At 35.7% G+C, this 25,709-nt stretch overlaps 4 protein-coding genes across 13 annotated transcripts; 2 read left to right on the top strand and 2 right to left on the bottom strand.

The window, feature by feature from the left end:
- Positions 1 to 1,751: 1,751 nt before the first annotated feature.
- Positions 1,752 to 11,658, top strand: LOC129569931 (metastasis-associated protein MTA3). Its single transcript, XM_055449184.1, has 15 exons — positions 1,752 to 2,727; positions 4,796 to 4,957; positions 6,005 to 6,112; positions 6,246 to 6,469; positions 6,631 to 6,951; positions 7,028 to 7,216; positions 7,357 to 7,656; positions 7,767 to 8,289; positions 8,374 to 8,715; positions 8,782 to 8,915; positions 9,500 to 9,571; positions 9,640 to 9,683; positions 9,759 to 9,949; positions 10,020 to 10,148; positions 10,256 to 11,658. Exons 1-15 carry the CDS (start codon positions 2,700 to 2,702, stop codon positions 10,378 to 10,380), a joined length of 2,892 nt encoding a protein of 963 aa, XP_055305159.1. The 5' UTR covers positions 1,752 to 2,699; the 3' UTR covers positions 10,381 to 11,658.
- Positions 11,659 to 12,097: 439 nt separating this feature from the next.
- On the bottom strand, positions 12,098 to 15,753 carry LOC129569932 (protein transport protein Sec23A). Of its 4 annotated transcripts, none has more exons than XM_055449185.1 (7): positions 15,621 to 15,730; positions 13,855 to 15,410; positions 13,472 to 13,777; positions 13,137 to 13,383; positions 12,906 to 13,055; positions 12,740 to 12,763; positions 12,098 to 12,358 (listed from the first exon to the last, which is right to left on the bottom strand). In XM_055449185.1, the coding sequence occupies exons 2-7, from the start codon at positions 15,372 to 15,374 to the stop codon at positions 12,269 to 12,271; spliced, it is 2,337 nt and encodes a 778-aa protein (XP_055305160.1). In that variant the 5' UTR covers positions 15,375 to 15,410; positions 15,621 to 15,730; the 3' UTR covers positions 12,098 to 12,268. The 4 variants fall into 4 exon arrangements, with proteins under 4 accessions (XP_055305160.1, XP_055305161.1, XP_055305162.1 ...); XM_055449186.1 differs by having other exon boundaries at positions 15,575 to 15,697; XM_055449187.1 differs by lacking the exon at positions 12,740 to 12,763 and having other exon boundaries at positions 15,621 to 15,753.
- Positions 15,754 to 15,851: 98 nt separating this feature from the next.
- LOC129569935 (dolichyl-diphosphooligosaccharide--protein glycosyltransferase 48 kDa subunit) lies at positions 15,852 to 17,575 on the bottom strand. The gene is made up of 2 exons (XM_055449197.1): positions 17,365 to 17,575; positions 15,852 to 17,215 (listed from the first exon to the last, which is right to left on the bottom strand). The coding sequence occupies exons 1-2, from the start codon at positions 17,507 to 17,509 to the stop codon at positions 16,017 to 16,019; spliced, it is 1,344 nt and encodes a 447-aa protein (XP_055305172.1). The 5' UTR covers positions 17,510 to 17,575; the 3' UTR covers positions 15,852 to 16,016.
- Positions 17,576 to 17,891: 316 nt separating this feature from the next.
- Positions 17,892 to 25,674, top strand: LOC129569933 (leucine-rich repeat flightless-interacting protein 2). 7 transcript variants are annotated; one of them, XM_055449190.1, is made up of 9 exons: positions 17,892 to 18,280; positions 18,456 to 18,742; positions 19,159 to 19,234; positions 20,653 to 20,885; positions 22,935 to 23,216; positions 23,392 to 23,755; positions 23,834 to 23,983; positions 24,058 to 24,242; positions 24,802 to 25,674. In XM_055449190.1, the coding sequence occupies exons 4-9, from the start codon at positions 20,799 to 20,801 to the stop codon at positions 24,910 to 24,912; spliced, it is 1,179 nt and encodes a 392-aa protein (XP_055305165.1). In that variant the 5' UTR covers positions 17,892 to 18,280; positions 18,456 to 18,742; positions 19,159 to 19,234; positions 20,653 to 20,798; the 3' UTR covers positions 24,913 to 25,674. The 7 variants fall into 7 exon arrangements, with proteins under 7 accessions (XP_055305165.1, XP_055305167.1, XP_055305166.1 ...); XM_055449192.1 differs by lacking the exons at positions 17,892 to 18,280; positions 18,456 to 18,742; positions 19,159 to 19,234 and adding an exon at positions 19,314 to 20,167; XM_055449191.1 differs by lacking the exons at positions 17,892 to 18,280; positions 18,456 to 18,742; positions 19,159 to 19,234 and having other exon boundaries at positions 19,408 to 20,885.
- The last annotated feature ends 35 nt before the right edge of the window (positions 25,675 to 25,709 follow it).

Here is a 25,709-nt window from a genome sequence, read left to right on the forward strand (position 1 = left end):
TTTTTTTTCAGCAAATGAAAATGAGTGCTGGATATATAATGATTTGAATATATCAACCGCTAATGACGGAGACTTAAACGAAAAAAGAAATTATTACTATCGGTTGACGACTGAAATAGTAGTGTTGAATCTATACATGATGAAAGTATTGGCCAACTTCCCCAAAAATGCCAAAGAAAATATTCCCAAAACTAAACTTCTTTCATTTTGAAATTTTCCTTTTGATTATTTTACAAATCGACTGAGACAAAATTATTTCACTGCGACATTGTAAAATAAGAAGACGAAAATAAGTGCGCAAACTAATGTATAATGTTTAATGAAAGTATATTTAAAACCTAAAATATTCATAAAATCAAAAGCGTTAAAACAAAAAAAAAAAGCAAAACAAAAATCATTAGAAGCGTCGGATAGCGGAATAAAAGACAAAATTTGTGATTACTTCTTTTCTCACATTTCGTATGAAGTGTGACGTAAAGAATATTATCCGTAAGAATGTTGGGGTATTTTTGGTGAAGTTGGCCCATTGAAAGGAAAACTATACAATGAAATGGAAAATATTCTCATATGAAGGATGTAAAAAAACATATGGAACATAGGTATAGAATTAAGAAGAGTGGAAAAACATTTTGAATATACACATATTTTATATATAAACATATTTTCATAGAAATATAAAACAATGTATTATTTTGAGCTGTAGGGTAGTCTGCGGGCTAGAATTGAACAAATTGCGCATATTTTATAAGAAAGTATTTTTATAATGATTTATATACAATCAAATAAATATTTTAATCGAAATAATCATTTGATAGTTTCACTTTTGGCGAAAACTTTTCAAAACATTCGGCAGCAAACAGTGATGACATTCGCTTTAACGAATTCTTATTCATCATATTCTTTCATTCATCATATTCTTTTTATTCAACTTTTCTAATTGAAAAGGAATCGATACCTTAATTTAACTTTCCCAATTGGCGCCGGGCATTGATTGACATGGACTAATTAAATGCAAGAGTTTTTGGAAATTCAATTTTAAGAACACCTGTCGCCAAATTTTGTTCATCGAAACACAAGGTTTATATTCGAATGCCAGAAAATGTAGATTGAATGAAAATTCAAAGAATAAGAATAAAAATGTTGGAACCTTGAAATATGCTAATTATTACACTCATATGTATGTGTGATTGGAATTCAATGTACTTCAAATCGATGGCTCTGACAATTAATAAAACAAAATGTTCTGATTTGTAAAATAATATGCCTTTGAAAAATAAACAAATGATGCAATAAAAAAGGGAAAAAAAACAGCGACTGTTTTGCTCATCATTTCATAGCGGCTTTGTATGTTTCTGGGGACTTGAAATAGTGTGAAGACCGGGAAAACATTCGAAACAACAGTTTGACATTGACAGAAGCATCGGTACACTACCGCTATGGTTCATGCATTCGAATTCGCCGCACATTCCATCAGAACAATAGTTCATTTGATTTTGAGATTTGAAAATAATGTACGCTCTGAATTAAAAAAAACCGTGTGGTCATTAGTTATTAACTGGCTTAATTCATGAAAATGCATGAAACTTGAAATCACATTCTCACAATTGGGTCATATTTCGGTCAATGACCACACCAAAAACACATACTCAACCTCAATACCTTGAATACTTTGAAGAATCTATGATCAAAAACATAAGAACAACTTAAGTACAAAACTACTTAAGTGTCATGGATTGTCAGATGCAAGTGGCGATATGAGATCCAACAGCAATAAGTAATGGCGAAGACACAAGTGCATGTGTGTAGGTAAGGAGCGAGCGTTTCGCCGTCAAAAACTCAACTCAAACGCACACATACATACAAATGTTCCAATCAAACAATACTGCCACTTACCCGATATAAGGAAAACCTTTTTCTGCATGTGGCCAGCAAATATTTAGAAAATGGCGACTAATATATCGCGTCTTGTTTGCTTGTGTTAAATGAAAACATTAACTCAAAGAGAAAAAAACTAACGCGGATCTCTATATTGCTTATAAGTTAAATTTTGTACGCATTGTCAAGTCGGGAAATTTTCAAAAAATCGATCGTTTACTGAGAAAAATAAAAATAATCGGCGATTTGTTCAAAAGTTTATTTTCCGTAAAGCTACAAAATTTTGTGTATGGAAAGCCGCAAAGGGAAAGATACCGATGAACTATAGGTTTTTCATTCATTTATGCCTTCCGTATATGATGAAGTGAATGTGCGCTTAAACATCGAAATATAAAAATATAAGCGATTGTGAAAAAAACTCGGCAGAATTGATGCATGTGCTTAACCCGTTTTTCTTAACGAAATTCGATCGAGGAGACTCATAGTTGAAAGTGGAAAAGAGACTAAAACGTCAAGCGAGCGGCGAACTGAACCAATAAAAATACAACGAAAAAAAACTGTAGCAACAAAATAAAAGCTGACATTTTTTCAATTTTTTTTTCTTTATATAATTAAAAAGGAAGAAATAAATGCATTTGAATTCGATGCAAATGAAATTGAGAAAAAAAACGAATGCGAATCCTGGGAAAGTGTCTAATATTTAAAATTGTGGGTTGTTGAATAGCGTAATTGTTTTTGTTTCATTTTTATATACGCTCCGCTTCGGACATTACTTGATTCATTGAAATAAAGGTTCTGCGAATCGACTTAAGCAAGCTATCAAAATGACGTCGAATATGTACCGCGTTGGAGGTAAGTTATTTACTTGCAAATTCAATGATCTATGTGTAACTTCGATATGATTCACTGCCCTTTAGCTTTTAGAAGTATTGATAAAAAAAATCCCTAGACATTTGTAGAGTGAATGTTGATCTGAGAGTCAATTTCAGTATGATATCAGTTACTACCAAAAACCTAGCTCACAAGGTATTGATGAAAAAGTAATTGAATGAGTAAACTTTTCTTTGAATGTAATTGTTGAAAAAAATAGTGATTCGAAAAATTATTTTAAAAAAAATATATTTATGTACGCATTTTTCGTCGTACAAAACATTCAGATGAGAAAATCAAATGAGATCAGGAGAAATTAAATTTCATATTCCACTTATTTTAATTGACGGGAGAATTAAAGATGCATAACTTTCGTTGTTCCTACGTGATAATTTTTCAATGCATTGAAAACGTACACTATCAATAGACATGTAATGGTTGGATTTCAAATTCTCGTTCCAATAGCGCATAATTTGTATAATATAAGATATGTTTTACTATAAGCATCATTTATGCTTCAATTCGTCAAGCAAATATGTATGTGTATATGTGGCAATATTATATGTTGCGACGACGACAACGACAACAAAAGCGACTACCTCAAAATAGCAGTGGTGAAGTGGGGCAGCAAGTGAGTTCAATGAAACGCATAATGTTATTTTTCGATTTTCGTTTCGCCGTTTCCAAACTGAAATATATGTGTATTTAAACACGTCTCAAGCAACGCAACGAAAGAGATAAAACAAGTAGTAATATGCACCGTGAGAATTGATACAGCTTGAGTTGGAAAATAAACAAAGTGCCTTCAATCGAAAGTGTATCAAAAATGTTTCCAACCCAATCTTATTTCGTAAAAATAGACACTTTTTCTAGTATACTTCTATATCTGGTAAAATACCGCACCAAAATCTGAATATTTCCGTTCATTTTACCTACTTCATCTCTAAAAAAAAGAAGACCTTTTTCCAATTTCAATGTGAAATATTAGTTTATTTATTTATTTATTTTTTCAAAGAATAATCTATCAATATCTGCGCATAAATACAAACGAGATGTGTTCACGAAAATCATCGTATCAGCTTTGCGATATCAGTATTCCTCAATTTCGTTTTATCCATTCATTCCGATTAGTATCTGCAACAATGGTAACACAGGAGATAAACAAGAGAGAAAAAACACCGCAACAATAATCAAGTGAACATCTTTTGAACTTAACTCGTCGATTCGCATTTATAGACGTTTCGTATGTACCTATACAGCTATAGCAATATGTGTCGATGGCAAAGCACTCCGACAAAAGTCGCTGTTTCTCGTGCGTTTTCGGATCTAATTACTCGTAGCATTTGTTTTTGCTTTGATTGTTTTTTCTTGCATATTTTATTACGCATGGATGTTGACTGTACACTGTACAGATGATATGTGCGTAATCATTTCATATAGGAGTTTTTTTACTAGCGGCTAATTTTAACATATATGTTCAGAATCCATACTCTTTTAGTTTTGAAGATATTAGATTGCGCTTGATACGTGTACGTATTTGTATAAATAAGGCGGAAGATATATTTTCCATTGACGGCCAACATGTTGGTACGGATTTGTTTCGGACATTGTTTGATAATCTGTGCATGATTATCATCCATATTTGAACAAGCCAGTCTGTTTGGTGGAACAATGTTCAACTTGAAATTTCATGTATTCGTTGTGAACATGTATTCGTTGTGAACTTTTTTCAACGATTTAATATTACGTTTTGTACTACAAAAAATCCAATGGTTTTCCTTTTTATCAGAAAATATGATAAATGTATTGGGCGCATAAAGTGCACTATATTCTCACCTGTATGGTTAAAATCATAACTTTTACCTGGAAAATAGAGATTGCAGTCTATAAGTTTGTCTATTAGCATATGATCATTACAAACTGCTCCTTTTGCACTATAAAACTCATACAAATTTCGGAAGTGTGTCACATATTTATTTCGTTTTTTTAACGTATTTATTTTATTCAAAAGTGTGATAATTAAAATTGACATTTCCCTCTATTTTCTTAGATTATGTCTACTTCGAGACATCATCAACGGCACCGTTCCAAATTCGTAGGATAGAAGAACTTAATAAAACGCCGTCGGGAAATGTGGAGGCAAAGGTGATGTGCTTTTACCGAAGGAGAGACTTACCAAATCCATTAGTTCAGCTTGCTGACAAACATCAAAGTAAGTAAACAGTCATCCATTTACATACAAGTATGTATATTATAAAATAAAAGATATAGCCCCTGAGGTTGATCAAAGTGAATCGAGTAAAAATTGTACATAATCTACATCGATCACCGATAAATGCTTCCCGAATGATTGCGTCATGGGAATTTAAAATTTAAATATGTGTTCTATAATCTAACGCATTTGAAACCAAATAAACCGAACCAAAAATTCTTTGTGTGGAAATCAATTGATAGTGTGATATAATCGCGACATAGTTCATATATTGAAAGACACAAGTTATGCATGTTGGTAAGAGTCGAAAGACGATTAATTGCGTTTTGAATGGTAGTGTGCTTGAACAAGTGTCACAGTTTAAATACCTGGGATGTGTTTTCTCCGAAGATGGAAAATTCAACAAAGAATTTGAACATCGTAGAGTGAATGGTAATAAGGTAGTTGCACAACTTAGATCGCATGTTTTTAATAAGCGTGAATTGAGTGAAGAGACGAAGTTGATGATTCACCGGTCAATCTTCAGACCAACTGTCTGGAAGTGAGAGCTGGGTCGATTCTAATAACTTAATCCATGATCTTGAGGTGTCTGATATGAAAGTGGTGCGTTTGATTTCTGGAGTGTCACGTAGAGACCAGTTGGAGAATAGAATAAAGAATGAGAGAATTCGCGAGGATTTGAATGTTGATTCGATTGATGAGGCTGCAAGAAAGTCGAGATTGAGGTGGTTTGGTCATGTACAGCGTATGAATGAGTCCCGTTTACCGAGAGGTAGAGGTAGACCTCGAAGACGGTATTTAGATTCTGTCAAGTGTGATTTGAGTGAAAGAGGATACGATTGGAGTAGGGAAACTCAAGACCTGACTCTCGATAGAGTGTTTTGGAGAATGATTATTGTTAGAGGAGAAGTGAGGCCACCGTTACAAAACAGACCAGACGCCGCAAGGCATTTATGGTCTTTAAACACTTGTTATTGTTGTTATAGTTCATATAGAAAAGAATCACATGTTATTGCATACGTTTCAATTGATATTTTCTTTTTCCAGTGGCTTCTACGGAAGATTCACCAATAGCGAACAAGCTAAAAAGGATTTGGTTCAAAACTCCAATTGGTGAAGAACAAGCAACACAAGCCGTTTTAGACCCAGTAGTTGGTAAGTGTGGAACTGAAAATAATTGATAGTAGACTGAATTGTTTGATTTTACAAATGCCGATTTGGCAATTATAAATGGCTCATTATTAATCATGGAAAATTCGGTTTCAATCATTTGTGTCTCCTCTGACAGCTTCTTTAGAAGAAGAGCGCAATAGTCCGAGCGGTGGAAATGGGTCTGGTGGGAATGGTTCAGAAAAGGAACCATTAACGCCGAAGCAACGACATCAAATGAAGCATCGCGAATTGTTTTTATCTCGCCAAGTTGAAACACTTCCAGCAACACATATTCGAGGAAAATGTTCCGTTACATTGCTAAATGAAACTGAATCTATCTTGAGCTACTTAAACAAAGACGTGAGTAGTATGACAGATCGAATTCCAATTGATGGTCCATCTTATATATCATCTTTTGCATTTCCTTAATCAGTTTGAATTTATGAGTTGTTTTGTTTCGTATTTTGAAAAAAAGAAATCATCGAGTGCAAAATTAATAAACTAATTTCAATTGAATCCAGGACTCGTTCTTCTACTGTCTGGTCTTCGATCCAACTCAGAAAACATTGTTAGCGGATAAGGGTGAAATTCGGGTTGGTAGTCGATACCAAACTGATGTCACACCCCTACTTCGCGAAGGGGACAGTGATAATCGAAATTTGGATGAATTAGAATCTTTAGTTTGGACACCTGGCCACTCTTTGAGTGATAGAAAAATAGACCAGTTCTTGGTCGTATCAAGGTCGATCGGCACTTTTGCGCGGGCACTGGATTGCAGCAGCTCTGTCAAACAACCGTCCCTACACATGTCTGCTGCCGCTGCTAGCCGAGATATCACATTGGTATGCGTTCATTCGGTTTTGGGAAAAATGCTCGCTGTATTTTTGTACTAAATCGTCTCTTTGTTCCCAAATAAAGTTTCATGCAATGGACACACTTCACAAGCACAACTATTCGATAGAAGCGTCGATGTGTTCTTTCGTTCCATCGAGTGGACCAGTATTGTGTCGTGATGAGATGGAAGAGTGGAGCGCATCAGAAGCTAATTTATTCGAAGAAGCTCTTGATAAATATGGCAAAGATTTTACTGATATACGACAAGATTTTGTGAGTACATATCAAAAACCAATCTTGTGGTAAACTTATCAGAATTTCTATTTTTTCTACATTTTGCTACACAATTATGCAAAACCTAATACACACATAAAGCAAACGATAAATATTTCCAATATTTTTTGGTTCGGTAGCTTCCGTGGAAAACACTTAAAAACATCGTGGAGTACTATTACATGTGGAAAACAACTGACCGTTACGTACAGCAAAAACGTTTGAAAGCCGTTGAAGCCGAATCGAAATTGAAACAAGTGTACATTCCCAATTACACCAAACCTAACTCAGCGCTTTTGAATAATTCGTCAATTTCGGCGGCGACCAAGGGCGGTTTAAGTATATTGAATGGTAGCTCCAACGGAAATTCTAACAATGATGTTATTGCTTACAACTGTGGTAAACCCTGCGAGTCTTGCTCAACTGTCCAGTCTGCACAGGTATTCAGGGGTTTGGTCTCCCATTGCCATACAAATTTTATTTTCCATATTTCATTGCATTTCGAGACTACTTAATAAATTTGAATTCCATTTGTATTTGTTCATTACAGTGGTATGCATGGGGGCCATCGCATTTGAGCTGCCGATTATGTCAATCTTGCTGGAACTATTGGAAGAAGTATGGTGGCCTTAAAATAGCTTCGCGCTTAACTGATAACGACGTTGATACTAAAAAGAAGACATCGACCACAAATGCTGGCAACAATGCAAACGATGTGGAACCTATCACAGCTGGAGCGAACGCCAACGCGAATGCTAACTCTAACGCAAACGCAAACGTAAATGCAAACGCAAACGATCTATCAAACCGACTGTCGCACAAATGTTCAATTGCTAATTGCGACAAAGAGTTTAAACTTAAGGCACACTTGGCTAGACACTATGCCCAAGCCCACGGTATTGCCATCCGATCTGGATCGCCTCGTCCAATCATGAAAACTCGAACCGCATTCTATTTACATACGACAGGCGTAACAAAACTGTCGCGACGTCTCTGTCGTCATATTATACGTTCAAAGAAAGCAGCCCGCCAACCATCCTATGCTATTAATCTGCAAGCCGTCAAATTGGAATGTATGTGACCCGTGACTATGGCCTAATCAATTTGACTGATGAAATTTTTCTCTAATCCTTACTTCATTTCTCTTCTTTCCAAAGATGCCAATGCAATTGCTGATAAATCATTCAACGATGTCAAAAAATTATTAATTTACATCAAGAAGAATCGTGGAAGCGTCACAAAAATTGCAAATAGATTGGGCAATCCAGAACCATGTGAGACTGACTGGCTCAAACTAACACCTAAAGATAAAATGCCACAGCCGGATAAAGTCGCTTTTCCAAAACCACCGAAAGCGGCTGATGGCAGTTTAATATATGAACGTATAGCGAATAAAGGTGAGGCTGAAAGTAGCAAAAACTCGACGGGCACAACATCTCCTGTATCGCTTAAAAGACGACACCAAGGAGACGATGTGAATGGAGTAGCTGCTGATAACAGTAAGTGTATCTACTATGAAAAAGTCAATCTGTTCAGCATTGTAATTATAATATGCGCAATTTCAGACATGAATAACGCAACTCCACCGGCAAAACGGCCAAACAAAGACCCAATGCCATCCCATCGGCCCACTCCAGAACAATATGCAGCCATGATTTCAGCCGCAACAGCTGCTGGCCAACCATTGCCGAAACATCATGTATGTATATTGTATGAAAATTCGACCGAAGAAATAAATTGGACTAGGGACTAGAAAATTGAAAAAATAATAGTATATTTATATAATTTTAACTTTTTTTTTCAAATTTAGCAGATATCATTAGATATGATCAGATTTATACATAGTTTTGACAGATATTTCCGATTTTTTTGACAGTTCATTTGACAGCCATTTCAGCTTACATCTGAGCACACTGTTGTTGATAGTGTCAAATTCTCATTTCAATTTAGTGATGAATATGTGTGACTACTTTTTACTGATTATTTTTGGAAATTCACAACTGTGAAATTGTACGAACATTCTCCAAACGATTCGTTGCAAGTGATAACTTTCAATATTGTGCGTTGTCATTAGAACCAATCGGTATTTTGTCAGTTTAGCTATCAGAAAATTCACCACAATATCAAAAGTATCGTTCATAGTGGATATGATTGAATAATTCAAGATTTTGTCAAATATTTGAGGCACATAGAGATTGTATTAAGATTGAATGGTAGAAAGAAATTATGCGGATGAAAACTCCCTAGAAATTGGAACGAAAATTAATTATTGAACTTTTTCAGATGAATGGGAAGCCGAAAATAGCTCAAATGACAAGAACGGGTTCCGGACGCAAACAAGTCATAAGCTGGATGGTACATAAATTTAATTATATAAATAATTTTTAAATTTGATTAAATAGCGTTAATATTGTGTTATATAGGATGCTCCAGATGATGTATATTTCCGGGCAACTGAGGGAAGCAAGTGAGTGTATTATCATTTTGTGATTCATTTGTTCTGAACATTGTTGAATACAATTTCAATTTATCTTTTATTTAGACGAGCAAGAAAAATCTTGACAGTCACTGAGCTACGTAGGTCAGCAAGAAAACCATATCGTCAACTAAATTCATCGTTTTACGTGGCTTTCTCCAAAACATTACCCGTAATATCACTGCCGGCCCAACTGCAAATTCAACCAGTACCACAAGCAACCACACCCACCGCATCTTCGACCAAAGCAGCAACAGGTTAATTTCATTGCGAATATACACAAATCATTTCATTTGCAAATCGTTGAAATGTTGAATGTAATTTTAGGTCCTTCACCTGCAGCAAACACCACACCAACAACGTTGAATTCTCCAACGAGTGCTGAGGCACCAGCTTCAGCTACATCGGTAGCATCACCACAATCCCCGCCAGCCACAGCTGTAGCTGCTTCAACAGGTAAATAGTTACAGCACAACCGAGCGAAACAAACAATAACTCTATCTATTCAATGTGTATTGAACGAATCCATTGCCATTTTCTCTGTGTTTATCTCACTCTGATAGCGTCATCATCACCTGATGCAGCACAAAATGAGACCAATGAAGCAAGTACTGCCACCGCATCAACTGAAAATGATGCCAACAGTAATACCAGTGGTGGCGAAACCCAAGTTGTGATATTAGATTGACCTAAAGCATCCCAATCACATCATCCATACAATATGGATGCAATCCTCAATTAAAATAAATCGAAAAAGGAAATTATCAAACTAAAAGATTTCAGCAGATCTATTTAATAATAATGAGTAATATGCATATTCGGTTGGGATTAGAAACAAAATACGCATAATGAAAATTATGTAAACGTATAATTTATATTTCTAAGACATTTATATTTTGTAGCCAGTAAATGACGACGAAAATTGTAACTAAATTGCTAATTCAAAACTGAAAAGAGAAAAAAAAATACGTAAGCCTTTCCATTTCAGACGTAACATTATGAGAAGTAATCTCTGGATCGTATAAACTAGCACCATACATTAACGTTCAAAAGTGAAACCATCTTTTTGACAAAATTTTGTTTCAATCAGATCCAATTACAAACACACACACACACATTTAATTCAGTTCAAACATTTGACAGAGGAATGCAAGTGGTCTCGCAAACCATGAGAGATTCAATGCCACTCCATTCCCGAAAATTTAATAATACGTTTTGATTTCATAAATTGAAACATGTTACGCAATGAAAAAAAAACAACAACTATTTCAGTATATTCAAACCTCTTTCAAATCAACCAAGAAGCGTAAATATTTAAATGTTTCACTTTTATAAATTATCATTCATGTAATCGTTAAGTATATTGGAACAATAGACATAGAATAAATGACGATGATGATGAATATTTTTGTTGGATGAAACTGGTTATGCTTAAGTTTCTTTCCCCCAAAGTAATTTTTTGAATTATTTAATTCGAACTTCACCGAAACACGAATACATTAACCAGTGGTTTTAGTAACACTACACAGTTCAATTCACCTTCATGTCTCCAATGATTTTGTAGAAGATCGAACTGGTTGATATATTTTAAAACAAATCATTTTCCTATAGTTGACTGCAACTATGTCTAAAATTATGTCTGTACAATATGTTGGTAAAGAAATTCATACGAATACATTTTATTGTCAATGTGAGGCTGAATATATTAAAAAGCTTGGAAAATTCGGTTTGCAAACTGATACACACTGGCACACTGTATGTCTGAAAAGTAATTTTCTAGAAAACAAAAACATTTTGCAATTATTTGAAAAGTCCTTCATATGAACTGAACACACAACATAACATTGAAATACATTTAAAATCTCTTTTTATGAACTGAAAATTGCAGTAATAAGATATGCATTGTGAAACACATATTTATAATAATAAAACGGAAAATAGACGGATAATTTAGGGAAAAAATGTACTGGAATGGATTTTAAAATCGATGATGATGTCTGGATAACCTTCTAGTTTGAAGAGATCATGGAGGGAAAAGTAACTATAAAGAATTTTTTTAGATGGATATGATTGGTCTGAACAGTTCACAACCACAAAATTAATGATGTTTAATAAATGACCGTATCATAAATTTAAATCAAGAGAATATATCGGAAAAAGACTTCTGTTTTTTATGTTTGTACAAAGGCAAATAAATTGAGTTTAGTTTCAAATTTGGGCTCAAGTTCTGTCAGCAAGCTTTCCTAACAAATAAAACATATGAGAACTTCTTCAAATAGAAATGGTTTATTTTATTACGAATGAATGATGGAGAGAAACGTAGAAGGTGATTGTAATTCTAATCCTTTATCTCATGACTGTCGCTGAAAAGCAGTAAAACATCAAAAAATTACAGAACAAATCCATTGTATTTCCATGAACTTTTATTAATTTAGACGCACAAGAGAACAACTTAATATTTCGATTAGATTTTTAAAAAAAATTGAAGCTTATTTAACTTGAATACGGTATTTGCATGGCGCATTTTACTCAAACTATGGATGCATTTTGGTGCTACATTCTGTTCTCAAGAGCCATTATGTGTTTGAAGAGACGGCCAACTTTTTCAGATGTTCCATGAATACTTGGAGTGAGACATCATCAGTAAGTACCGGTGCGCCACCATCCTATAATGAAATTTAAAACCAAAATCGTATCAAGAAATATTCGTATCAAGTTATCAAAGTGCAAGTATGAAGCACCCAACCCCTGTAAATCATGTTAGCAGTTTTGCAGTGTTTTATTCGCAGATTTTACGAATAAATTACGAATTTCGAACGAATACAATATTTTATTCAAACATATTAATAATAATCAAGAGAACGGAAAAGCGTATTTACAAAGAGAAATTAATTGATATATTGTATTAGAGTGAATAGATTAATTTGAAGAGGCTGATTCATGGGATGTTAAATTGAAGCAAATTATAAACATTAAAAAAAGCACAAAAACACTAAAAAGAAAAACTCCAACATGGAGGAAATAAAAAAAAAACATAATAAAAATACCGTAGCTGGGGAACCGATCATCGGCTGTAAATGTCCAAAAATAATACATAACAAAAAATTAGAGGAGCAAACAAAAATTCAGCAAAAAAACACGCATCGTAATAAAGTAGCAATTATTTGCTTTGGTTGGTAAATGGACAAAAAAAACGTTCGGTTCTTCAATTACCTGACCATAAGCGTACATATTGTTGTGTGTCTGCGAAGGATTGACTTTTGAAAGCAAAAATCGAGCTTGAGAACCACCTTGCTCAGTGTCAATATACCGAGGCATTGGGAATCGAGTTTGCAAAATTTCTTGAGCATCATCAACCGGCGCCTGTTTAAAGACAGAACATACAAATTTTCATTATACAAATCTTCGATGTTGTTCGACCAAGCGGAAGAGAATTCATTATACTTGAAGTAATTGTTTGAAGTTGGCGTATTCTGGCATATCTTGATATTTTAAGGCTCGCCATTGTGCAATCGTTTCTCCATGGAAAATCAGAATCTGGAAGAATGTGTCCATCAAGAGAATTCTGTCTGGTTGAATTGATGACGTATCGAGAAGAACCGGCTCTGGCGGTCCATTGAATGAATATGAGTACAAAATTGGTTGAATCATAATAAGTGATTGTGTAAGATCCTCACGCATCAACATGTGTCTGTAAAAAGGGCATGGATCAATCATTAGCTTCCATTTGATCGTTGCATACAACGAATCATAATTCAGAACAAATGCACAAAATTTACCTATAAAATGATGTTTCATCGGGAGAATTGTTGAACACTTGTAAGAACTGTGAACGTCGTAGATGGTACATGAATTGTGGATATAAACTAAAGTTCTCCGCCAGACGGAAACTGTTTGGATCGTCTTTGGCGTATTCACCAAACTTCTGACATAAACGAATAAGCATTCGATCAACCCAGCGCAAAACATCTGGACCATCATCGGTCTCGGCTCGATAAACAACCATGCGTGACATCAATACTGCTGCAGATTCTTGATCGAAACCGGCACTTATATGCGGTAAATTCATCGATGCGTCGGCCCAACTGAAAAATATTTTGCAATTTAGTAAAAACCTTTTATTTGAATTGGGAATTTTAAGAGATAACAAACTTATGCTTACTTCCTTGCCAATGTTGTAACCCGAATGCGACGTTGTCCACTAGAATGCTGATATTGTGTAATGAACTGCAAACAACCTCGACCGCCCTGTGGAATAGGTGCCGCATGTTGGTTTACTACCTCGAAGAAAAATGCAAATGTCGTATTCGAACTCAAACCGCATGCTTTCCATTGCACCGTATTCCCCATGCCGATTTCATTATCCGATACAGATGCATTTTTCACATTCAATGACACGCACGAACCGATTCCGCCCTCAATTTTCAATTCTCTGGAACATTTTACTTCAAGTGTTGCATTAAATGCCATTTTAAGATCGTTGTTAGAATCACGTGCAAATACACGCTGGAATGTTTGCTTGAACAATGAAGAGTTGAATGAGTCGCCCATCACCATATGACCACCAGTTGAGTTGCACAACTGCTTCATTTCCAATAGACCAGTTTGGTCTAGGGCACATGAGTAAATATCCAAACAATGACCATTGGTAGCTGTTCTCATCGCCAACGCATCATAATGTTTGGTAGCTTTTTTCAAATATTTTGCATTGTCCTTATGAATGTCGTGATGCGAACGAATTGGATGTTTGAGTTCATCGTCAACAACTTGACCAGGACCTTGACTGCATGGACCACCAACGAAGCTCATTATTCGGGCTCCGGTATTCGGGTATGTGCATTCCAATAATCCAACAGCAATCGAAAGAGCAGCACCCGTTGAACGTAGTGCACGTTTCCCTTGGGGAACTGGCCACGGGTCTCGTTGCAATTCACTCAGTAAATCGGTCAATACCATATCACACTTGTGTACTGGTTGCAAGAATCGATTAGCTGGTGGAACTGCAACACCTTTCGGTTGCTGTGGATTCATTCCTCCTGTGGTAACTCGTCCAATTCCCAACATTTCTTGGACCTGCTTCGCGGTAAAGTCTTTTGTGCCCCGAAAGACGTAGCTTTTCGAACATCCTTCTGTTCCATTCAGCTCATGCACCTGTACCATTTTCCCGAATGTAATCAGACCGATGAGAGCGTTAGGTGGCAACAAGCTCAGTGACATTTGCAATGAGTCCTTCAGCGCAGCCAATTCTTCATCGTCCATGCACGTATCGACAACCAACAAAAAAACTGGTGGCAAACATGGTGCCCGTGCGATGGTGTATTCGATTGTGCTGAAGTTTGGTATCAGTTCGGCTGGCTGATGTTGCTCAGTTATTGCGCTGTACTGTGGTGGGAATGGATTTCTTTGGAAGCAAAAATTGCAAACCCACAACTTTGCGCGGTAATCCACCTGACAAAGCGGATTCAAAATTGCCCGACAATTGCTTCGTGTACACAAAACTGGCTCATACTGTATGGTTGGTAGACGCGTTTGCTCTGTGCGTTCTCTCAACGGTTGATACAGACATCCGAGTGGCACTACCAATCGACTGCTATCAATGCGACTTGATGGCCAAACATTCCAAGTCAAACGAATACCATCACGATCTTCGTTCTGTTGAATGTACTCATCGTACGTGGTCATTTCTTCTGTTTTCCAATTGTTCCACTGATTCTTGCTCTAAATTTGTCATAGAAAAGGAGATTTCATTTTATTTTTATGTAATGATGTTTGTACAATATGTGGAGGTGAAAGTTTTTCCTCTATCTAAACTCCAATTGCAAAAAATTCATTTGCAAATCTATTTTCTATCGAATTTTAACTTTTCTTCAAATTGTTATTACTTTTTTGTATTTACTTTTCAGCCAGAGAACCCACAAATATACTCACTTTTAAACTAAATTTTTTCCTTGGAAAAGTCTCTATTCACAACGCAACAAATAGACACAATTAAGGAGAGTAAACCTTACACGTCAGCCCGTTTGACAGCGCACAATACGTCAACATTTATGCCGATTAAAAGCGAATGTCACTTCGTAGCGCTGTTAACACTTTTTATGACAGTGTTGCCCAGGCAACACTCTTTACATTCATAACACAGGAAGGAATATTGGCAAAAAATATCGTTAGTACAATCATGGTTTTATTTGGTTTTATTGAATTTTACAGGAAAGAGTACGTACAATAAATTACATGACTCATTTCGTTTTTCGTTTTATTTCTTTGTTTTCAAGATGCTGTGTACGCTATTTTAAGATTTAGAATGGTTTGGTTATGATTCCATATTTATTGCGATTTCTTGTCATCGCCCTTCTGTTTTGTGCCGCCTGATGTGACATCATCTTTGAAATGAATGAAAACAAATGAAAAAATGAAGACTCCGACCATCATAGAGAATGCGCTGATGTAGTATGGGAAGGCGCTCGGTATGAAACGTTCATATTGAGTATGCTGTAATGGGCGGACTGACACTTGTGTTGTGCTATACAGATGAGTATATCCAATTCGGTCATAATCCACTTTGAATTGATAGACTCCATAGACATCGGGAATCTTGAACTTTGCTTGATACTTTCCGCCGCCGATATGCTTCAACGTTGTACGAACGAATGGATCAATGCGAACAAATTCCAATTGAATATCGTTTGCTTGGAATGGTTGCCATTTTCCGGCGCTTAGCTCTTCGATCGAAATGGTATAAACCACTGGATCAATGATGGTATATGATTGTGGAGCTTCAGTTTCACCATCTTTATGGTGTTCAATATTGACGACACGCAGACGTCCCACTTCACCAAACACCCATTTACCGATGGCGGTGGCAACTTCTTGATTACCGGATTTTTCGTAGTATTTGCCGCCATACTTTGATACACCAGACGTAAATGCTTTGTCGGAAAAGAAGAACAATGATCCAGAAAATACGACGCGAGCGTTGTTACGAGCTTGCAAAGCAGCAATCAACAATGTGCCACGGCCAACGGCATGTGGATATTCTTTGATCGAATTTTCCGGAATGTAGCTGTAAGCGGTTGAGTCAGCTGTGAGTACTTGTAGAACAAGGCTATTTTCACGATCGGCAAGCAGTCCAGTTCCCTGGTATAACAATGGGGCCACATTTTTGCTGCCAACGATTAATGGCGATGAAATTAAATTTTCTGGTGAGGCTACAATTCGTGTGTGGTCTCCTCCATCGGAAATGTCATAGTTCAAGTGATCAATAACGGCGGCACCATCTTCGTCCACCTCGAAACCGCATTCAGTTGCCAGTTCACGCAATGCTTCACCTGATTTGGAGCTTCCAGCCACAAGTACATTTCCACCGTCATCAATGAATTCGGCTATTTTGTCCACGCTAATCTCTCCACCAAACTCTTCAACTGAGGGAGCAAAAATCACCAGATTTTTATAAAGATATTCGCCAAACTTCGATAATACCAAATTTGAATCATCGGCCAACTTGAATGTCAGTTTGTATCCTCTCTCTGAAAAAAAAAACATCAATACCAAATTGAAAATTCTCACTTAGAATTATGCTTAGTGGAAAGTGATTTATGTCCGAAAAAATGACACGTCAGTCTTTGTCATAAGCAAACAACATATACGCCAATAGAAAATCACCGGCATTTCTTACCTTGTAAACCCTTAAAAAATATCGAATGTGTTTCTCTAATCGCCAAGTTATCTAACAAAACGAGGGTATCACCTGCATTTTGTGCACAGGATAATGCACAAAAATACATGAAAACCAAGAAAATTCCTGATATTTTATTAGCCATTGTAGTTTTCGCTTTGGCGTATTCTGTAGATTTGTGACGACTAAATACACACAAAAAGTTCTGCGAATGACATAAGCAATCAAGTGTGGAGAATCCACTTCATTGGTACAAGAACCGGCAAATAACAGATGTCGCTAGTAGTACCATGACAATACGTAAATCAATTCAAACTTTTTATTGCAAGTAACAAAACTAATAATCATGATTCAAATTCATTTCACAAATTCTCAAATTGTAATACGAATATTTATCTGATATTAAATATTTAATTTGTTTAGTGGTTATTTCGTTTTTCTCCAAACAGATTTGATCATTAAACCCATTCATTCGCGAAACAAATACGAAACCGATTTCAGATTGGAACAGCCATACGAAAACTGTTCGTTAGTTCTTATTGCACAAAACACCGACTCGACTCAATCGAGCACGCATTTCTGGAGCAACTCTCACTGTGTGAAGACGTAAAAACCGCAGCATCCAAACATATTTGTTTGATCCCGTTAGTCGTGATAGTTAGCACATTCACAGCGAAGCAAAAGTTTTTGTCATATTACAATCAAAATCCAAGAAACGAAAAATATCGCGCAAAAATGGCCCGAATGAAGGTAAAGCCAGAAAATAGCGGTGCAGAGGAAGTGCACGATGAAAAAGATCAAAAAGGTGCAGGAGAACAACCACCGAAGGCGAAACGTGGCGGCCAGGCGGCAAAGTCACCAAAAGCCAAAACCGACGGTGTCAAGAAAGCCCCCATGAAGGCAAAAGAAAAAGCTGGTAAGTAAATTTACAATGATTCATCACCTCTTTCTGAATAAAATGTGATATTTTCCATGCTGATTGTCACTTTCATACTTTAATCAATAAAAGCAAATCGTTCGAATCAAATAAACTTCTACTTGGCGACAATAAAACGGTTAACTTATGTTATTTTGTATTTGTTTCTTTTCAGATGGTGCCAAATCGGCGAAGAAGAAGGTGTCGAAGCATCCACCAACATCTACGATGGTCGCTGAAGCGTTCACGGTCTTGAAGAATCGCAAGGGTTTGACTTTGGCTGCCATTCGCAATTACATCGCCAAAACGTATGAATGCGAAGTCACCAAACAAATTCAGAAACTCATCAAGAAGTACATCGCCGACGAATTCGAGGCTGGTCGCATCAAGATGATCAATAACGATGCCGACGAAATCAAATACAACCAACGTTTCGCATTGGTCAAGTGAATCGATGCAATCGTACGTATTGCGATTGTCGTTTTCACCGTTTCATTTTATTTTCGTCTCTAATTTTCTTTTGCTTACAGAACTGCTGTAACCAAGAAAAAAATTCAAAGATATTTAGCGTAACAATTTATTACATTTTGAATTTAACAAAAAAAAAACACCTAATCTGTATATCTGTTGAGTATATACGTCCCGTTAGAAGATTATATATTTATAAACAATGTCGAACAATGTTTAAGGAAAAAACCTTCTCGAATTTATAAATGAACAATGATGAAAAAATCCAAATGCCATAGCAATAGTGTATTTGAACGCAGGCTATATGAATAAAACAGACTTATACTTTGCACTTGTGCATAGAAAAATTTGCGTCGTATTTCTTTGGATACATTGTTTAAAGAGGGGATTAACGGTATTTTTTTTCACAGGAATCGGGATGGGTTGTGTTGTGTTGCGTTGTGTTGGACGATGAAACTGCTTTCAGTGCATAGCAGAAAGACAGAGGTAAGATAATTTCGTTTGAATTGAAAATGCGCCAATGAGCACAACATGTTCTTTGTCTCCACACACTCGGTCGGCTGCTGAACACATTCGTGCATATGTGCAAAACCATTAAGCTATTTTGACAGTAAAAAATATATACGAGCATAGGCACTTACACATATCCGTCCACATATTGACATGAACCGTATTAATATATAATTTACCCACACATATACACGATGTGACTTTCGAATGTATGAGCATCAGCACCGTAGATGTGTGAGTGGAAACAAAACCGAACCAAAGAGATGAAATAAAGAAGCCGAAAATATGTAAAAGGAAGAAATATTTCTGCTACGTATCTGACATTTGTGTTTTTTTCTTTCGATTCGTACTAGAAATGATTTGAAAAGACTAAATATTTATTCCCATTTTGAAAAACTCGAGAAAAAAAAATCCCATTAAATATACTTGTGCTAGAAGAGAAATGATTTGTATAACATAAAAATCTAAGTTTTCTTGCTGTGCTAAAAATACACATAATACAGCATCATTCTGAAAAAAATGAGCTACTGATTTGTCTGTCAATTTCCAATCTGTTTGATTGGTGAAACCTTTCTATTGGATCATATTCTCCATCAAATATCAAGTGAAAAACGTAAAATAAATTGAATCAGTGGAAAAACATCATTGAAATCAAATGGTTGATTTAGTTTCTTAGGGTGATGTTTCAATCATAGCATGAATATAGATGAGCAAACGCTTATTTGTGACATCTTTGGCTCTGCGCTGCATTGTGCAAAATTGTTAACAATATAAGAAGAGAAAAGTGTATTCATGAAGGCGGCATTCGCAAGTCGTATCTTCATTTGAAAAAAAAATATGTAAAGGATCTTGTGCAACCGATAGATTTTTCCTCAGCATTGAACATCACTGTAACACAACAAATTGAAGGTAGCTACATATAAAAATCTGCGTTACATTTAGAATTGAAGTAGCCGTGCATTTCTTCTGTTTTGCGGTAATGAAATATTTCACCGCTCGCTATTGAAACTATTCGTTTTATCATTTTATGTGTGTCTTTATTTCTTCAAATTTGATCACTCTTTTTGACAAACTCAAATCAGAATTCAATGGCCTATGCAAATAAATGTGTTAAAATCTCAACCCAATAAATGTTTTTCCTGGTTTACAGTCTTTGTGTTGCATGTTGTAGGCACATTATGCATTTTTTTCATCATCTGCACCCATTTTTATGAGCAAACTTCATATGCACACTTCATTTTTCTCATTTTTGTACATTACAATCGAACAGAATTTCGTGCGTTCGGAATTTTTTCATGTTTTCTTCTTGTATACATATCGGTGGAAATCACCTGACTTTATGACAAACATTCGAGAAATCAATCTTTCATAAATTCCATACTACACACATTCAGAGACAGAAATCAATATTGGGGCAGTGCATATTTGTTGAAAAAGGGTAACTGTTAATTGAAGAAGGTAAACAATCGAGAAGAAAGCATCCAGTTACTCAAAATATACAGCGGTGGATTTAACGCAAGGGTAGTGATAAAAACTCAATATGGAAAGTCCCGGCGCTGCTGGAAGGCGTCGTGGAACTCCTCGCAGCAATGTGGAAGATCAGGCTCTAGATCAAATTGCTAAAGAGGTAAGTTTATATTCATGTTATAAATGAACCTGTACAGATGGTACATAACGGTATTGACGCTTTCCAAACGATTCTATCGACAATCCAGCACCCAATGCTGTCATAACAAGCAAGACAGCATCAACGCCTGCACCATCAAACATCATTTTTGTCATTGCACTCATCAAACTATACATATATCATACCATTTCATTAAAAATACACACACACACACACACACACACACTGTCATAACAATGAAAAGTATTCATAATTTTAATTGCTCTTGGTATTGGCACAAATATATCAGAATCAACTTCATTTTTCTATTTCATATTACAATAATAGCTTTTTCGCATGTGTGTGTTTCCAGTGTTACAATGCCCATGTATAGCCATAATTGTACGTATTTTCTAATGTATCAAATTATTGCTTTTCTTTCGTAATGCCAACTTTGTTGTTTTGGCAATTATTACTATTTTCATTAGATTTGATTTCAACGTTATTGAATGTATTGGAAAGAGACAATGCATTCATTTAATTTCGCTTTGGTTGAACACTAGTGTGTCCATGTGTGAGCACACTTTGCACACATGTATTGTTTGTCAATACATCAGTCGCTTACTGGCTGTGCTGCCGTCATCGTCGATGTAATTTGTGGAACAGTGACAAATGTGTCATACATTTGTGAAAATGATTTAATATAAAACATGTTTCTTCGTCAATATTAAGTTAAATTTGTGAATATTTGGAAAAAGACTAGTCTAGGGCATAATCATTCAACTACATTCAAAACGTTTATAGAAAAAAGTACAGCTGTGTATCGAGCTAAGTAATTAAACAACGTTTGGATGACCTAACACTTAAAATTTCGACAGAGTAATCGCTTTACCAAACATAGTTATGTAGTGGATTCAGATAGGTGAACTGAATAAAATTTATTAAAAAAAATTCTCTGTTGGGCGAACAAACATCAAACTAAATTGATTGCATAAAGTGTTGTTGTCTGCGTGGTTCTATCATTTGAAGTTTTGGAAATAATTTTTCCTCATTGTTAAATAGACATTTTACACGAATATTAGCTATTTAGAACTAAAGGGACGAACCAAATTCAATATTTCGTTATTTTTTGCGCTGTGATCCACATTCAAATAGAAAAACACGATGGATTTATCATCATCACAAATTGACAATCAAAACAATAACAACAATAACAGTAAATCTGACTGTACGCATGATGCGAATCTGACACAAAACCCTGATTCAGACGAACAAAATAACAATGCGACAGAATTGTTTGACATCGATTCAAGCGATCTGGAGTATGATTGTTCAGGCAGTGACCAAGATGAAAGCGATAAGAAATCGAAATCCGTAGAAGAAATTGAACGCAGAACTCTTGGTCATGAGGAAATGTCCATTTCAACGATTCCAAACGAACGCCATTCCAATGAGAAACTCACTGATATTCAACTCGAACAAACAAACAGTAAACAGAATTCATCAAAGCAGGCAAATAACTGTTTAGTACAAGAAGAGCAAGAAGAAGAAGAAGAAGAAAAAGATAATGTTGCTACGATTGACGATAATGCCGTAGAGGAAGAGCCTATCTTCGATTTTTTAGGCAAAGCCAACGAAATCGTATGTTATACATATATCTGTAGCAAATCTTACAAACGCTGTTCATGTAATACAATCACTCCCACTCATAGCTAATACGTATCATCAGTTGTATAAAGACCGTTTGATTTTTGAAAAAAAAATCACCATTGATTCTCGAAAGCTATCAATGTAAACATAACGTTTTTGATTCATAATTTGTGAACGAACGTGTGAGAACGGTTTTCAATCATAATAATTAATAATAGAATAATAATGGTGGTTGGATTAAATTCATACACAACTCAATAAAATTGTTGAAAGATGGTAGGAATGTATAAAAAAATGATGTTTTTTGGACGGCTTTAGCTTTAACAAAACCATATGTCTATAGGAATTGTTTGCTAGTTTTAACTCCACGTGATTTGAAATAGGAAATTTCATTTTTTACACTTTTTTTTTCATCTCAAGGCCGAAGCACGTTTGGCACAACGAAGACTTGCTCGAGCAGAGGCACGTGACATTCGTATGCGTGAACTTGAACGCCAGCAAAAAGAGCAAGAACAAAATGCAGATCGAGCATTTGATATGCAAACGGCTGGTTTAGATCCAACGACGCGATCTTCGCGCTTTGCAATGTCATCAGGTGCATTGGGTGCATTACGTAGCGGTGCAATGTCATCACGTCGCAGTAGTGAAGACTCCTTAGAAGAAGAAGGTCGTAGCCTTCGAGACATAAAACAAGAAATAAAGGTATAAAAACTCTATCCATTGACATTTATCATGAATTGAATTTGAACAAAAACACGACATGTGTAAACGATGAAAATGCAAACACAACAGAGTATTTGCAATAAAGTCGATAACGATCTGATGTTGTTTGGGCATATAATAATATCGTTTTCTTTCCTCTTTTTTATGTGTGCAGGACATGGAAGAACGGTATAGGAAAGCTATGATAGCCAATGCACAGTTGGATAATGAGCGTGCATCAAATACATATCAAATTCAGTTGTTAAAAGACAAAGTGGAGGAAATGGAAGAGATCCATGCCCAACTTCACCGCGAACATAAAGAGAAATGTCGACAATTCGATACATTAAAGCGAACAAATGAAAAACTAATGGAAGACTTGAGATTAGTTCAAGGTCAATTGAATGAGCGTGACACACTTATAGCTAACGAAGGGATGACAATAGTTTCCATTGAGAACGAGGATGGCTCAGACGCAAGGCGAGCTCTAGTCAGTGCGGAAAATGCACAATTATTAGACACTCATCAAGGCTCTTTAGGTATGTGTGATGATTAAAATGATGGCTAACAAAATCCGTATTTTGCAATGTTTTATTTTATCTGCAATTGTCGTATAGATGTGCGATTGAAAAAATTCACCGAAGAGAAACAAGCATTGAGAACTGAGATCGAGCAGCTACATCAACAACTGATCGCTGCCAAAACACAGAGGCGGTCCGGATCCCAAAACGGACCCGTCGACGATGAAGACTACGAGGATGCTCAGAGTAATATTTTTTGCTTGATAACAAAATCCCCTCCAAATAGTAATAATACTCTCTTTTCAATGTTCACGAAACAGGAGAGGCAAACAAGTTAATATCAGATTATAAGTATAAATTGACGAAATCTGAACAGGAAATAGCTAGTTTACAAGCAAGCCTGGCACGTTCAGAGACTCAAGTAATCCGCTACAAGAGTACGGCAGACGCTGCCGAAAAAGTTGAGGCCGAACTCAAAATTGAACGACGGAAACTTCAGCGAGAGGTAAGAGATGGAGGAAAAAAAATTTGAACTGTATTATAGTTCAGATTGGGTCTGGTATATACGACCTTGTGATTTAGAGTGTTAAGATTTCTATTTGGTTAAAGGAGAGTTTATTTGTTTCAGCCAATTCTTACGCAAATCTGGGACGAATGTCACCTTCAATGACGAAATCTGAAATTTGTTTTTTTCTTAATTTGTTATTCAAACAGTGAGTTTCCCTCCCGAAGTTTGAAGCAGTTTTATCATTTGTGTGTGAAAATGAAAATCCATTATATGCTGTTATTTCCGCGTGGGGCTAATTCCTTAATCGACAATATGGCCAATATGACATTCATGTTGATCGATTTAGTCCACTAATTCTCACCTATGTTCGTTTCTAATGGCTGAATTTTTATTATTTAATATTCATTCTCTAAGCTGCTATAGACTGTACTTAAATCACCCTATTGTTGACTGTTGTATTAATTTCATTTGTAGTATTTTTTTACTCCAACCACCCACTTGAATAATATATTCATCAATCTGTATATTCTTACGATATCGTTATTTTACTTTACAGAATCGAGAAATGATGGAAAAACTGGAAGAGCTAGAAACATCTCACAATCATTTGCTGAAACGCTTGGATAAACTGAAGAATGCAAAAAGTACTCTCCTCAAAGAATTATGATCAACAAACAAATGGAAAAAGTCTGATTAAGCGAACAATCTAACAAAAGCAATTAGCTATGTTTTTAGAGTAAAAATCTGTTTTCCAACTCCAAATGGAATTGGTGAAAAGAATGTAAAAAAATCCAACAACGGATAATCTGCAAATGTATTTTGGAAGTTTCGTCAATCTTTCATAGAATAGCCCGTTTAAATAAGTTGCCAATTTAAAAGCTGCTTGTTGCTTCACAACATTTTTACATCTCATTCAAACTGGAATATTGATTTAGGAATTTTGCATGAGTTTTAGAAGAAAAAGAAAGAAACAGCCATTAACATATATATTTAGTTAATTTTCAATCAATAAAGCAAGAAAGTACGCGTAGTTGAAATTGTTCGCAATTGCACACATGTTTATGGCATAATAACAGTTGAATTAACAACATGTGACAGTTTATCAATACTCATACTGGATGAGTGGCGGTCATAACGCCCGGATGGACAGCATACTCTAATGTAATAGAAAACACAGAAGCATGCCATCCGTCCGGGGCGTTATGACGGTTACCCGACTGGATAATCCTTTCTGGAGAAAGGGACACTTGGATTGGTGCAAATTTCAGTTTTTCGATGCAGTCCAGGAATTTCATTTGCAATATCGCTGACTAACATTTCCGTGGAAAATGAAATGTTTCGCCACTATTTCTCAGTAGTTTTTAGTGTGTATTTTTTGATTTAATTTATATGTAAAATAAATAACATTTTTGTTCGAAATTCATCAAAACGACTTCTTTTTTTTGTCACAATAATTCAATATTC

Source organism: Sitodiplosis mosellana, unplaced genomic scaffold, assembly GCF_009176505.1.
Source record: "Sitodiplosis mosellana isolate CC-2019 unplaced genomic scaffold, AAFC_SMos_1.0 Smas_scaffold_47, whole genome shotgun sequence".
Lineage (NCBI taxonomy): Eukaryota > Metazoa > Arthropoda > Insecta > Diptera > Cecidomyiidae > Sitodiplosis > Sitodiplosis mosellana.